We start from the raw sequence: 15,306 nt of genomic DNA, 5'->3' as shown, positions 1-15,306 counted from the left end.
AGAGGACCTTGAGCTGGGCAGGACCAGCGGCGAAGAGGACTGAGCGCTGGGCAGGGCCAGCGGCAAAGAGGGTCTTGAGCTGGGCAGGACCAGCGGCGAAGAGGGCCTTGAGCTGGGCAGGACCAGCGGCGAAGAGGGGCTTAAGCTGGGCAGGACCAGCGGCGAAGAGGGCCTTGAGCTGGGGAGGACCAGCGGCGAAGAGGACTGAGCGCTGGGCAGGACCAGCGGCGAAGAGGGGCTTAAGCTGGGCAGGACCAGCGGTGAAGAGGGCCTTGAGCTGGGCAGGACCAGCGGCGAAGAGGGCCTCGGCTCTGGCTTGACGTGGTTGACGTGAAGCTCTGGCTGGACGTGGCTGACGTGAAGCTCTGGCTGGACGTGGCTGACGTGAAGCTCTGGCTGGACGTGGCTGACGTGAAGCTCTGGCTGGACGTGGCTGACGTGAAGCTCTGGCTGGACGCGGCTGACGTGAAGCAACAAGAATAAACAAGAAAAACTACAAAGGACTACAAAACATGGCATCGGACAGGAAATAACAAAAGTCAACACAAGACAAGGAAAACATAAGACAGGAATCGTGACACTAGTAGCCATCTTGAATACCTTAGCAACTACATACCTCTGACAATCTTTCAAAACATTTTAGCAACTGCATAGCAACACCCTGCCAAACATCCCAACACCCAAGTAACCATCTAAAACAGCCTAGAAGCATCTAGCAATGCACTGACAACCACTCAGAACATTTTAGCAACTCCATAGCAACACCCTGGCAACCATCCACAACACCCTAGTAGCCATCTAAAATACCTTAGCAACTACCTATCACTGACAACCACTCAAAACATTTTAGCAACTGCATAGCAACACCCTGGTAACCACCCACAACACCCTAATAACCATCTAGAATACCATAGCAACGACCTAGCACTGACAACCACTCGAAACATTTAAGCATCTGCATAGCAACACCCTTGCAACTACCTACAACACCCTAGAAACCTTCTAAAACAACCTAGCAACCCATTAGCAATGCACTGAATAGCAGTCAAAATATTTCAACAAATGCATAACAACACCCTTGCAACCACCCACAACACCCCAGTAACCATCTGGAACACCCTAGCAACCAACTAGTAATGCCCTGACAACCACTCAGAACTTAGATATGTTCTCTACGTATTCTTTGAACTTTCTCTCTTCAGGTTGCCTTGCACAGCGCGACCAGGTGATTGTTATACGACTAATTAACTGCTGCTTAAAATTAACTTAAGATTGTGTTTGTTACTCACACCCTGACGAAGGCTTATAAGGTGTGTACTTGTCAACAGTTTTTAAATGATAAAGCCATGATGAAATAAAGGCTTTTTAACTTTTTCAACATTATTCGAGTGCTTTAGAATATCTTTATTTTTTGAACCAATCAGAACTGTTTAGCAAACGCATAAAAATAGCCTGGCAATCCTTTTACAACACCCTAGTAACCATATAGAATATCCTAGCAACCAACTAGCAATGCCCTGACAACCAGTCTAAACATTTTAGCAACTGCATAGCAACACCCCGGAAACAACCCACAACACACACTCAAGAACGTCGGCCATATGCATGCAAGAGTGACTGAAGCGCTGTGGCTGGAGTGTGTGAGTGTGTGACCTCTGTGTGTTTGTGTGTTTCCCGCAGGTGTTCAGGCGAATCTCCCTGCAGGAGTTCTCAGCACAGAGGCAGTTGCTGTAGTTCCCGTAGTGGATCCGTCTCCTCCACCGCCAGTCTCTCCAGATCACCCAGCAGGTGCCTCTTATCTCCATTACACAGGCCCTCGCGCAAACACTTACTAGGGTGAACACAGTTTCTGCCAAAATACCATAGTTACTACAATAAGACTGTGGTAATGTGGTATTAGTCACCACTTTCATCACAGAAAGGGGAGTCAAAATGACAGAAAAGCTTCTTACACTGTTGGAAGCAGGGCTTGACATTGACATTTTTGCTAACCAGAAACTCTGGTTAGTGGTTACCAGCCATAGATATTTTTAAAAACTACCATAGATATTTTTAATATCATCTCATAACTTGGCATTAGGCTGCTGTCACTTTAAGACCTGACGCACTGATCCAATATACTGTTACTAGGGTGACCAGATGAGATTGGCTGAAATTCGGCCAGTGTTTATGGGTAGGCCTACTATAATATTAGAATAGATAGCCTATAATAAAAGAAAATTAATTTCAAACCTGAACCAAACATATTTTTATCCAAAGATCAATAGTCTTTAGTCTGCCACAAAAAAACGGTGTGTTTGGGTTCCGGTACACCTGCCATGTCAACGAAACGAATGAATGAAAATTAGCTTATCAATGCATATCTAAATTCGCGCCTACGGTATCTTTGTAGAACTTCGAAAAAAAGAAACAAAAAAGATCGACTCAACCTCCACTGACAGTTTTTAATACTTTATCAGGCAATAACTACTCAAGATTTTGCTTTAGTATCATATTCGGGGAAAATTAGGGCCGGATTCGGGATTCGGGACAACAGCTTAGATTTCAGGACTGTCCCGAATTTTTCGGGACGTCTGGTCACCTTAACTGCTACACATGCGTTTTCTTTCTCAGCTGTTTACATTCACTTAAAACATAACTGAATGTGTTTACATGAATACTCGCCAAGAACGGCATTTTGACATGATTTTGTGTGTATTTGACTGTTTAAGCATCGGAAAAAGATCTCAGTTTAGTTCTGAGAGTCAGCTTTATATGCGCGCACTTTGGGTGTGAGGGAATGAGTAAAACTATGTGCAATACGCACAATCCCACGCCGAAATTCAAGCCTTGTAACAGCATCATTACTCATCGGGAGCAAATGAAACGAGTTTGCGGGTTTGTGTGTCTCTCGGTGTCGGAGAGATGAGAGAGAAAGAGCAGCTGATATCGTATATCTCTTCTGCAAGAAAGGAGTATTGAAAGCATTACAGTATCGATATGCATCGAAAATTATATAGTTTTGACAAAACTTGCACTTAGTTTAATATTTCAGATGCCTTTTTAAAAGACTACAATTGAAAAATAGGTATATTATATATAAAATTCAACCGGCCAAAGTGACTTGTAGGAGTGACTGTGTTACACACCACTGACGAAATACACACACATTGACAGGTGTTTATGTCAAGCCCTGTTTGGAAGGAGATTGACTGTGCTCTCATTATGCTCTTAAAATCAATCCGTCTTCAATCTGACCTCTCAGATCAAATGCCAAGTGCAAGAACGACAGGCACAAACAGGAGGGAAGTCACTCGGCCCACACCCCCCCGCCGTCCCCCAGCGCTGACCAGCCAATCACGTGGCAGAACGGGAACCACAGCGTCCGTGTCCGCAACGGCAAAGATTCTGGAGCCAATCACACGGAGGCGAATAAAGGGAACGATGTATGTAGTCTCCTCTACTTTACCTCCATCTGTTTTCAGCCGTTTAGACAAATACCCCCCCCCCCCCCCCCCCCCACACACACACACACACTCACGCCTCGTCCAACTGTGTGAGCTGACTCTATATATCTCTTTTCTCTCTTTGGCTCCATTTTGTGAGTTTTTCTGTTCTCAAGCCATATTTGTGTTCGTTTTGGGGTTTTTGTTTTTGTCGAGGCAGATGATGTCCATCATGCTTTATTTCACGTATGAGCCATGTTGACTTTTTCAGTTCTAGAAAGAGAATGAATGGATATGTTGAGGGTCGACAGGATATTTTTATATATACATCGGAAACTAAACAATGTGCAACATATGTGTTTTCATGGACGCACCAGCTCCATCCGCCACAGTTGTGGGATCTTTCGACTATTGATTTTCATAAAGAATCTATCGCCAGTATGGGGTTGGATAACGTCCCATGAAAAAGACATTTGTGAAAGCATGTTGATGCCTCGATCAGATTAAATATAGATATTTTGGTGACACTTTACATTAAGGTTTCATTTGTCAACATTATATGGTTCCTATCAGAATTATCAGAATTATCCACTATTCGACGTGTTCGCACCACAGGAACTGGGAACGATTTTTGGTTACTAAATTAGCTTCTACTTCCTACAATTTTTAATGTGTGAACAATCATGAACAAACAATAAATATAACATCAACAAAGATTAATAAATCATTTAAAACATATGTATTGTGTATAAGTTAACTAATGCATTAACCGATCACATTCGACCTTATAGTAAAGTGTTACCGATGTTTTTAATATTCCTGCTGATGCTAGATCTGAGCTTCAGGTATAAAACACACGTTTGTTTGTAGGCTTTTCTTATCTTGTATTATTTATTGTATCCCACAAAATTTCAAAGACATTGAGAGGGGAACTCACTAAGATAGCATCTTTTATATAGTAATTGCACCAGATTAATTGCGTCTGTGCTGAAAGAATGGCAACAGCTTAAGCTTAAATATGCATGACGTCATTTTTAATGCATTCATACAGTCACACAATATCAAATATGGCCACAAGACCTCATTTATTTAGCTAAACTTTGACCAGCGTTTGGAGAGACTTAGCAATGAGGAATTGTACAGGTACTGGTCACACTTATCTGGGACGGTTTGCATGCAGTTTTTCAGAAGTTCTCATGCTCTCTTTCTCTTTCATTTGCTCAATTCATCCCTCTGTTTTGTTGATTTCTTGTCCTCTGTGAATTCACATGATCTCTTCCCACGAATAAATGCCCAAACTTTTCTGTCTTGTTTGTGTAAAAAGCACTCATATGATTTGGAACTGGATCGAGTAGATTAAATGGGTATGTCTTTTCTTGTCAATACAGTTGAAAGTCTCATTTTCTGCTCAGTTTTACCGTAGCTACCCTTTTCCAGATGTGTATCAGGTGTTCAAAGAGCCGATGATCTGTGACCCTGCAATAAGATTGTACCTACTGATCATGTTCTTTAATGTAAGGTGAAGAATTATCAATCATGAGCCGATGGTTTTCATTGGCCAATCCCTCAGACGCTTTTAGCCAATCAGCTGTCATTCCTGGTTCTGCTGAGAGGATGAATGAGTCTGAATGGTACAATCACAGATAAGAAATCTGTGTATGCTGCATTTGGCTGATCCGGATCCGTCAACAGCATCACCGTCTCGGAAAGGTCAACAGATCGAAACATTATAGGCAATATTTCAGATAAATATTCAGATATTTCAATAAGTCACTTCAGGTTATAGAGTGTGTTGCTTTTGTTATCAGATTAGTGATACAACACAACAACCTTTTTTCAATAAATTAAAGACTTGTTATTAGAAAGAAAATATATTTTTGGATATAGAATAATATTTTTTTATATGGCTAGATAACAAATCAGTTGGATATTATATATAAAAACAGTCTTTTCAGACATTTTATGAGCATAATGTCTTTATGAGCATAATTAGAAAAACTAAACTGTTCCAATAAAATGTAAATTATTTTAGTTTACAAATTTAAATTTTTTTTTTTTACATGATACTTCAACCTTTCTACAATAAATACCATAAAAAAACGATGTTATTGGGTAAATTAACAATTATATTACGTTTTTATTTGTTATATAATGTTTTTGTATGGCTAATTTATGTTATACCCAAAAACATAATATGTTGTTCATTTACCCAGCAATATCAGTTTTTATATGTACAAAAGTTGTTTTATATGTAATATCCAAAAATATATTATATATTAGTACATTTTATTTATTTATGGCCTTACAGCTTTAATTAGAAGCAGTCAGAGCTCCATTATGATGATAACTGTATACCATATATACAAGTGTTTTACCAATACTGTTTAATTTTTATCTGCAATGTGCAGATTTGTATGACATTTTTTGTGAAAATAAAATTAGCAGAATGCACCTGTTGATTCATATTTAAGACTTTAGATATAGAAAGATAGTGCACTAATATTACTTATGAATGGGAGAAAGAGCAACGCGCAATATGGTGTAATAAGTCCCGCCTTATAAATAAAAGAGCAAATCGCTGCTTGGTAAAGTCTTAGTAAAGTCATGTGATTTAAATGTGAGTTCGGCGAGCAGTTTTTGAGATTTCAGGATTCCCTCGTTGCAAACATAGCCTCCGAATGAACAGACTTCCCTTGAAAGTGACTTTGTTCATATTGACCTTTCCAAAATGGTGTATTCATGCTGATGTGTTACGAAAATTAGACCAGATGCTAATTTGATAATGCTTTAGAGTGTAATTCTGCAACATTCCCTCAGATTTTCCTAAAAAACAAACCCAGTGTGCAGATTGCAGCATCTAGTTATTGATTCACATCTGTGGTCAAACGGGCTACAGATTCATGAATTCTCTCTTTTGGCTGTCAAATCTTTCTACTGACAAGAGCCGGTTCAGTGCCATTGGTGATTTACGACGGTTTTCATTGACATAGTTTCTATTGCTCACTTGTAATTGTATATTATTTCAGTAGCACTTGATATTTATATATATATTATATATTGTATAGTTTGTTTCCTTCCTGTCAATATTTGAGTGGTGTAATGTTTGTCTAGATGTTTGACAGGGACAAACGGACGCTCAGTAAACATTAGCCAACTAAATAGGCCCGATAAAAAAGTCATTTAGTAAAGTCGTTACACTAAAAGGGACCCAAGCCATTTGGATTTTTCTCTGAACTCTTCCCAACCCAATGTGGCATCTTTGCTCCCTTTGTTGAAAGACTCTTGACAATTGCTGAGAGCAAATATACTGTCGTTTTAGACGAACAAGCACTAAATTCTCATTGTGCATGCAGACCAAGACGAATAAGGCTTTCTGAACGTGACTGGGGTCCCTTTGAGATGTTAGTTCTCCATCCTAGAAGAAACCACTCCACCCAACACCCCTCTCCCTTCACCCGTTCATCTGTGCTGTCCGTTGTCCCGACATGCTTTCTCTTTTCCCATCAAACCACATTCCACATGCATGGCCATCAATATTTACGTTCCTCCTAGGATATTCGATTTGTTGAGATCTTGTCATACGATGTGCACATGTGTCCGAGCGAAAAAGACAGACTGCTTTCCGACTTTCTTATTTCAGATTGATTTCTCAGTTTGTTTTGGTTTCGGGTTTTTTTTGTCTCAAAACGTTTTATTTTTTATTTTTTTTTGTATGTCCACTATTTTTTTTTTTTGTTTGCCTTGGTTTTTTGTTGGAATTGTCTCCTTAGTCTGTGGATCAAATATCTTAGCCTGGATACTAAAAGAATTCATTGTCTTTTTCCCATTTCGCTGCGGAGAATTTTCCTTTCTCCTTTTTGTTTTTCCTTTTTCTTCCTTTGTTTTGTTGATATTGCATACGTGTCACTGATTGAAGCGGAAGGTAGGTAACGCTCTGCCTACGCACGTGGAGAATGTGACAAGCACCCTAGCTTGACATCCGTGTCTCTCTCTCTCTTTTTCTCTTTGTTTATCTGAGGAAAACCAAAGGTTGGCGGGTTGATTTTCATTGTTTTCCTTTTAGAACTGTTTGCTCTTCTTTCATTCTCTATATCGCCCTTTTTTTCAATCTGATATCTACCTTTGCTTTCATGCTTCAGTCTTCAGTACACTGTCCTCCCCACAGGTCCATCTCTTGTCTGCGTTTTGTTTATTATTATTATTATTATAATTATTATTAATATTTTTCGGTAGAATGCATTTCCCGTTCTGTGTCGCATTCCTTTTGTCTTTGGTGAAATGGTACGTGTCATATGATTTGGTCACTTTCCCTCCTTTTATTTTATTTAATTTTTTTTATTTACATTTTTTGATACATAAGGGCTGCTTCTGAAGTATTTGAGGTTTATTGTTTTCATCCGCTATATATATATATATATATATATATGGTATTATACGTTTTTTTTTTTGGTTAAGATAGTGTCTGAGAAATCTGCTTCCTTTTGATGCTAATAATCATCATTATAATGTCCCTGTTTTAATCTACAACATTGTGGTTAAAGAAACAGATGGAATAGACATTGCTTTGCTCATAAATAATATTATAGTCTAAGGGATGTTTTGAAGTCTATTTCAAGACCCCATGAAATCCAAATTTAAAGTTTTCTAGCTTTCAGCTAACATGTGTGGCTTTAAGTTCATCCGAATGCTTGTGTACTTCTAGTTATTAACATGTTTTGTCCAATTAAATGCTCTCTAGAATAAGTATGTTCCTCTCCGTAAATTAAAAATACCCAAAAACAAATCATGATTAGTCTGTCTTTAATTGCACTAACGCTCGGTCTTTTGGCTATTTCCTTTCCCAAACAAACACACTGGATGTGGCTGCAATTTTAAAAGCAATCGAGTTGTCAAATGTTGTTTTGCTAACTTAAAACAAACGTCGACTTGTTGGCAGAGGCTATTTACACTAACTCCGCCCACTGATGTCTGGCACAGACGTTAGCCCAGACAAAATCATGTAAGGTGCTAGTTTATCAAGAGTTGGCGCGTGTCAGAAGGTTTTGACGCAAATCGGCCTGAGTTCGAATTCGTTTTGCAGAACACGCTCTACTCCCTTTTCCCATCACATGTCAGATCTGAAAGCTATTTAAATATGCAAATAGAATATTTTCTTATTTATACTGAGTTTAAATAGCAGCTATTACTAAGAAAATATGCTTTTTTCACTTAGTGACAAAACATGTCCAGAACGCATTATACCCCAAAATATTAAAAAAAAATTATAATTAAGTACAAATTGTACAATAATAAATATTAATAATTATGCATGCATGTTGTAGAATACCTTTCAATTTAAATAATATATGGTTCTTATTATTTTTTTAAAAAAAAAATTTTAGCATCAAAGTAAAGGAAAGTTTTGGGTGCTGAAGATGTGTCATGAAAATGACAGATTTTTTAACTTTATTGCCCTAAAATAGGCTTCATCATCTTTATGCAAAATGCAGTTTCTTAAATCCTTCCTTTGATTTTGAGATCCATTATGAGACAAAATAAGTTTTTGCTGTTTAACCCTTAAATGAATGTTTCACCAATCATTATTCCATATTTGGGTCTTTAGTGACCCGTATCCACAGATGAATCTCTAACTACCACAATAATATAAAATGTTCCTGATATTTAATAACAATTACAAAATAATAAAATAAAGCATATTTTGATAACTTTTGGATCTTGGAAGGGTTGAATTTGAGCTGATGCTTTTCATCATCATTTCCCAGTTCATTCAGCATCTGGCTCATATTCGCCATGTCTTCAAAATCAATATTTTGATCACTGACAGCTTCTTCACCGAATCCACCAACACTAATTTTTGATTCGTGCAGTACTTGCTCTGCAGTAAATTGCCGAGCCATTTCAAGTTTTGCTAATGATACTAGTGTGATCTTTTGTTTTATGTCTGCGGCATAATAATGTGAAACATCACATTATCACATTATCATTGTGTTTCAGACATCGCCGCCTTGAGGATTAAAGGTAAATTGCACTCGTCAGAGATCCAACTATTGCGCGCAGAAAAAATACTTCATTCCCTGGGTCGCTAGTGACCCTATAACAGAAAACACACATTATTTTTTTTTCTTGTTATATTGTTTAGAAGGAATAGATTGAGGAATACTAATGAGTTTGATGTCTAACTTTAAAAACGAATTAGTAGTGAATGACGTCCTGGGTCGATAAAGACCCGATGTATAGGGTTAAATAAGAAACACAAGCCAACATTAGGTAATCAGAAATAAAAGCTCATTGAGCAGTTTCATGGGGTCTTTAATTTAACTTGATGGATAACCCGTAATGCACATTCAATCAAAGGTCTTTTTGTTTTTTTTAACTTAGAAACTGGTGAAGCGAGAGCATCCGTTCGTAACTCAGTCACTCTTAAAGTTTTAAAATCGCACCGATAAAATGCACTCAAACTGTCCCAGCCCACACACTGTGAAATCCGTTCGAATTTGATTTATTTTGTGTGTGTGTGTGTGTGTGTGTGTTTTTTTCTCTCTCTCTTTGGTTTGATTTTCATGCATTGTTTCATACTCACTATCCAGGGAAGGGTGTTGTGTCTTTTTCTCTTGCATTTTGTGAATCTAATGATGCACTTATGTTGCCCCACTTTTCCCTTCTCTTCATACCTTACCTACTAAAGGAGGGAATACCACTTTATTGGTAAGTGGATGTTAACCAAAAGGGAGTTGAAAAAACAGAATAACCATTTAAAAAGCTATTTAAACAGGAAATGGGTCGCTGTTCACATCTCAGCAATTGTCTGCAGGACAAAACAAATCCACAAGCAAGCTCTATTGAGTAGAAGACCAAATGTTTTCTAATTCGATTGAATCTATTCTTGTGAATCTTTATTTCGTTCCTTCCATTTCTGTGATGTTCCGTCAAGTTGTCTATTTTAATTTTCTAGTTTTATTTTTCACCTTTTTGTTTGTAGCTCTTTCTGAAAATTGAAAAAGTCCTCTTTCTCTACTGTATATATTCCAGTCTATTTATACTCTCTCTGAACTTATTTTCTTTCACAGTTACGCATATATATATATATATATTTTCCCTCTTTCCCCTCTTTTGTTTCGATTTTCTTTTTTCGGGACTATTCTTTTCAAATCATTATGGTTTTGCATGCCGAGTATTGCATGCGCTGCACAATAGAGGACTGTCTATAAGCCAGAGAACAATCCTAGCACTTTCTTTTAGATATTTTTTTGGCAAGTACACGATAACGCTCTTTCACCCAGGAGGAAAAAGAGTCTAATTTCACTGTTCTCTTTCTGTTTTGTTTTTTTCACATTTATTTCTTTTCCCCTTTGGTTTGTTGGTTATCCTTCATCTACAGAAGCTCGGATCCCTGGCTCCGTCTCCTTCGAGCGCTTCTCCTCATCTGAGAGGTGTTAAACATCACTCCGGTCTTCCCAAGAGTCCCGCAGGATCCGCGTTCCCGACGGGAGAGGACGACAGGCCGGTGTCCGAGTCATCCGGGAGACGCAGCGGGAGACCGAGGGTTCGAGAGAAAACGTCTCGCTCACCGGCGCACAGCAGCGACTCACACACTAAAAACAAGAGTCAGAAGAAGTAAGAGCTGGGACAATCCTGAACATCCCATACAGAAATGTTATATATGTCAATATATGTAAATTACATGTATAATGTCAGTGCCCATGTATGTCTGCTGCCTATATGAGAACATATGCAAAATTCATATATATAAAACAAATAGACATGTATGAAACATATATTTCAAAATATAGCAAAAATGGCCGTTTTCATGTAAGTGCCATATATTTTCCCATATATGCACATAAATGTTAAATATATGTACGCATATATGTATATATGCATATATGTACTTATTTCAATGCATCAGTATAACATGCATGTATGTTTACATACATTTATTAAATATGTGGGAAACAAATATGTATGTCACATATTTATACTTAATGTTGTCCATATATGCGAGAAACCAATACTATATATGCAGATATATGGTATCATATATGGATGAACTCAAATATTTTCTTCACATGTTTGGACACATAAATATTCATATATGTTGCAGGCATATATTGTGTTCTCAGATAAGTCAAATATATGTATAGATATATGTCATGATATTTAAAATATAAGTACATATATGGCCATATATTATATTTTTGTATGGGATATTTCAATGATTGAACTTTATGTCTTAAATCTCTGCATTAACATTATATTTTATACAAATCAATTATATTACTACAGGCCAAAAGTTTGGAATAATAATTTAAAATAAGTCTCTTATGCTCACCAAGTCTGATCAAGAATACAGTAAAATTGTGAAATATTATTAATTTAAAATAATGGTTTTCTATGTGAATACATAGTGAAGTGTAATTTATTCCTGTGATCAAAGCTGAATTTTCTGCATCATTACTCCAGTCTTCAGTGTCACATGATCCTTCAGAAATCAGTATAATATGATGATTTGATGCTCAAGAAAAGTCAATGTTGAAAACAGTCCATATTTTTGTGGAAAGGAAACCATCATACATTATATTTTTCAGGATTATTTTATTTGATCAAAAATTTCAGTAAAAATGTGAAATGCTATTGCAGTCTAAACCAGCTGTTTTCTATGTGAATATATAATAAAGTGTAATTTATTCCTGATAAATCATTCTAATATGATGATTTGCTGCTCAAGAAACATTTATGATTATTATCAATGTTGAAAACAATTTAGCTTGTGGAAACTGTGATAGATTTGCTTATTTTCAATGACTGGTAGTGTATATTACACAAATATATATTTTTAACTAATGTTTTTTTTCCACATTTCGGTCTAATATTGCATATAATGCAATTAATAATCATTTCATGATTTATGCCGAGTTTAAATCAGGCATGCAATTTTGTAAAATGTTGAGTTAGTTTGATGTAAAAATCTGTTCACATTGAAGTCACAGAAATCAAATGCATGTCCCAATTCAAAATCCGAATCAGAAAATGTCTGATTCAATGTGAATTTTGCTAATTTAAAAATCAGCTGCACCATGAATGCAGCAGTGAAAAGAAAATATTTGCCAAGATATTTAACAATTAAAGTCTGCAATCAAAAGTCAAACATATCTATATCAACTCAAACATTTCTCATTAAATTCTTCTATGGTCATCTGAGGTGCTCTCCACATTCATTAAAGGTGCATTGTGTAATATTTAGGAGGATCTGTTGACAGTAATGTAATATCATATCCATAACTATGTTTTCAGTGGTGTATAAAAACCTTACTTAATGAACCGTTATGTTTTTATTACCTTAGAATGAGCATTTCTATCTACATTCACACTTACATTGAAATGCGCAGACATGTTTTCTACAGTAGCCCTAAAGGGACAAATGCGTTTCGTCACTATGTTGTTCTTCGTGCAAAGATGCTAGCTAAAGTCAGCCAATAAAACACTGACACAATCATGAACAAGTAACAATAATATTCGCTATAACAATTTTACTGAATAATTAAGTAAATATAATTTCTTAATTTATCTTTGTAAAGAAACCTCATTGTTTAACTGGCTACTCTCTGCTGTCTCAGACGACGACATCATTTCCTGTCGGCCACCGTAACTTCTGTTGGGTGCATTTAGTAACCTCACCACTAGATGCCGCTAAAAAATTACACACTGCACCTTTAAGTTTCAGAGAAACATCTACAGTAGAACTCATGTGAGTTATGGAAAAAACAAGCTATGATGTGAGCTATGAAAGGATATCAAACACCGTTTCTCCAGTCTACTCCTGTTTTCTCCCACAGATCTCATTCGTCTAAGCGGCACCATCGCGGACGCGCTCAGAACCGGCACCGGAGTTCCTCTGTGTCACCGGGCCGGCACAAACACACGTCCAAGAAGAAGAAGAGCAAGAGTCACGGGACGGGCCGGCAGAGGAGCAGCTCCTGGAGCAGCGAGAGGTCTTCATCTCGAGATCACTCCAGAGAGTGTGTATCCAGCAAGAACAAATCCCCACATACACGCCAGAACAACTCCAGGTACACACAAACACACATTCATAGAAGAAACTAAGTCATATTCATGAGATAAGTGCAAAATTTAGTTTGTTCAAAACTAACCTGTGGAACAAAAAATCCGGTTACATTTTATTTTAAGCTGTTTTGTTACAGTGTAATTATACATTTAAGTACTGAGTAATATTAAGTTACTATTGGGTTTGGATTAGGTTTAAGTTTGGTTTAGAGTTAGTTGCAACAATTATTTGCAATTATTGCATAGTGATGAAAATATTAAGCAGTATTTACTGTTATAACTATAGTAACTACTTGTAACATGTGTAATAAGGACACTGTAAAATAAAGTGTTACCAAAAACCCATGTCATGACCCCTTTTAAACAAAGTGTTACCCATGAACCACAAGACATGTATTAGTTATTCTTAAAACTAGACCAAAACAATCCCTAAAATATTAAGGATTTAAAATATTTGTTTCCGTCAGAAATCATTCTAATATGATGATTTGCTGCTCGAGAAACATTTCTGATGATTATCAAAGTTGAAAACAGTTCATGTTTTTGTGGAAACTGTGATCCATTACCATTCAAAAGTTTGGGGTGAGTAAGATTTTAAAAAATAAATAATTTTATACTTTTATTAAGGACAGTTGTTGAAGGACAATGTTACAAAATAATTCAAATAAATGCTGTGCTTTTGAACTTTCTGATAAAATGTATCACAGTTTCCACAAAAATATTAAGCAGTAAAAACTATTTTCAACATCATAATAATAAAAACCAATAATTGAACACCAATAATAATTGCGCTAAATCATCATATTATAGTGATTTCTGAAGGATCATGTGACACTGAAGACTGGAGTAATGATGCTGAAAATTCAGCTTTGATCACAGGAATAAATTACACTTTATTATATATTCACTTTACAATATTCTAAATTGTAATGATATTTCACAATATTACTGTACTTACTGTATTTTTTATCAAATAAATGCAGCATCGGTGAGCAGAAGAGACTTCTTTCAAAAAAATCATAATTATTCCAATCTTTTAACCAGTAGGTTATATTACACAAATATATATTTTAAATAAAAGTTAGATGCTGTTTCCACATCAAGCGAACTTCCTGTAGTTTGAGTCCAAATGCAGAGAATCAAATAAATCCAGTCATTTGAAGGATACACACACACACACACACACACACGCAAACACACACACATGCAGTGAAGAACAGACTGTCTACACGCTGTCAAGGCCAAATCCTCTCAATCCCAGCACACACACACACACACACACACACACACACACACACACACTAACCCGACCCCTAAACCTACCCGTAACACAAAACTTTTTTTTACATTTTCAAATAAACTCATTCTGTATGATTTATAAGCTTGTTTCCTCAATTTAGGCCCACAGTGACACGAGTCCCAGTGAGTGTGTGTGCATTCAGGTTTAGTCCCCACCGGGATAGAAAAACATGTACACACACACACACATTCCCACACTCACACACACACACACACACACACACACACACACACACACACACACACACACACACACACACACACACACACACACACACACACACACACATACACACACACACACACACACTCACAGATCTGTGTTTTCTGTCTGTGTGCAGGGAGAGAGACAGCCCTCATCACTCGGATGCGGAGAGATCTCGTCGTCGTTCTCGCAGTTATTCCCCCATCCGGAAGAGACGGAGAGACTCGCCCAGCTTCATGGAAGCTCGCAGGATCACCAGGTGAACACAGTCAGATCCACTTATAGACCAGTTACAGCAACTGTTTGGTCACTTCT

General features: G+C 37.1%; 1 protein-coding gene across 1 annotated transcript in view; it reads left to right on the top strand.

Annotated features, from left to right (window-relative positions):
• The window catches only part of LOC143738548 (uncharacterized), a 76,278-nt gene that overhangs the window by 53,230 nt on the left and 7,742 nt on the right, over positions 1-15,306 (top strand). The window contains exons 8-12 of the mRNA XM_077230549.1: positions 1,681-1,788; positions 3,245-3,425; positions 10,804-11,039; positions 13,259-13,492; positions 15,128-15,250. Coding sequence (XP_077086664.1) covers positions 1,681-1,788; positions 3,245-3,425; positions 10,804-11,039; positions 13,259-13,492; positions 15,128-15,250 — 882 coding nt within the window. The remainder of the gene's footprint in view (positions 1-1,680; positions 1,789-3,244; positions 3,426-10,803; positions 11,040-13,258; positions 13,493-15,127; positions 15,251-15,306) is intronic.

Source organism: Siphateles boraxobius, unplaced genomic scaffold (assembly GCF_051911475.1).
Source record: "Siphateles boraxobius isolate OS27281-9 unplaced genomic scaffold, OSU_SipBor_1 149, whole genome shotgun sequence".
NCBI lineage: Eukaryota > Metazoa > Chordata > Actinopteri > Cypriniformes > Leuciscidae > Siphateles > Siphateles boraxobius.
The sequence above is the reverse complement of the archived record's forward strand: the minus strand, read 5'-3'. Positions and strand labels throughout refer to the sequence as shown.